General features: G+C 47.3%; 1 protein-coding gene across 1 annotated transcript in view; it reads left to right on the top strand.

The window, feature by feature from the left end:
- Positions 1-135: 135 nt before the first annotated feature.
- LOC119594106 (sialin-like) overlaps positions 136-205 on the top strand; it is a gene marked incomplete at its 5' end in the record, with an annotated part of 16,514 nt that continues 16,444 nt past the window's right edge. Inside the window, 1 exon segment of the mRNA XM_037943163.1 lies at positions 136-170. Within this exon segment, the coding sequence (XP_037799091.1) occupies positions 136-170 (35 nt within the window).

Genomic DNA, 205 nt, shown 5'->3' with positions numbered 1-205 from the left:
TATCACTGCATCATTGTTATCTGCATTGAACTCCCATTTGCTCATATATATCACTGAAAAGATATAGCGTCCGCCCCAAAAAAATTATATGCCACACAATGGTAGACACGCAGCTGCAGAGTCGGATCCCGGTAGTCTCACTCGCGTCGCGGGAATCAGCTGATCTCCGGGTATGTTGGTGGAGGAGGTACTCTATGCTAGCTTG

Source organism: Penaeus monodon, chromosome 33 (genome assembly GCF_015228065.2).
Source record: "Penaeus monodon isolate SGIC_2016 chromosome 33, NSTDA_Pmon_1, whole genome shotgun sequence".
NCBI lineage: Eukaryota > Metazoa > Arthropoda > Malacostraca > Decapoda > Penaeidae > Penaeus > Penaeus monodon.
This window is presented reverse-complemented; position numbering and strand designations above follow the sequence as displayed.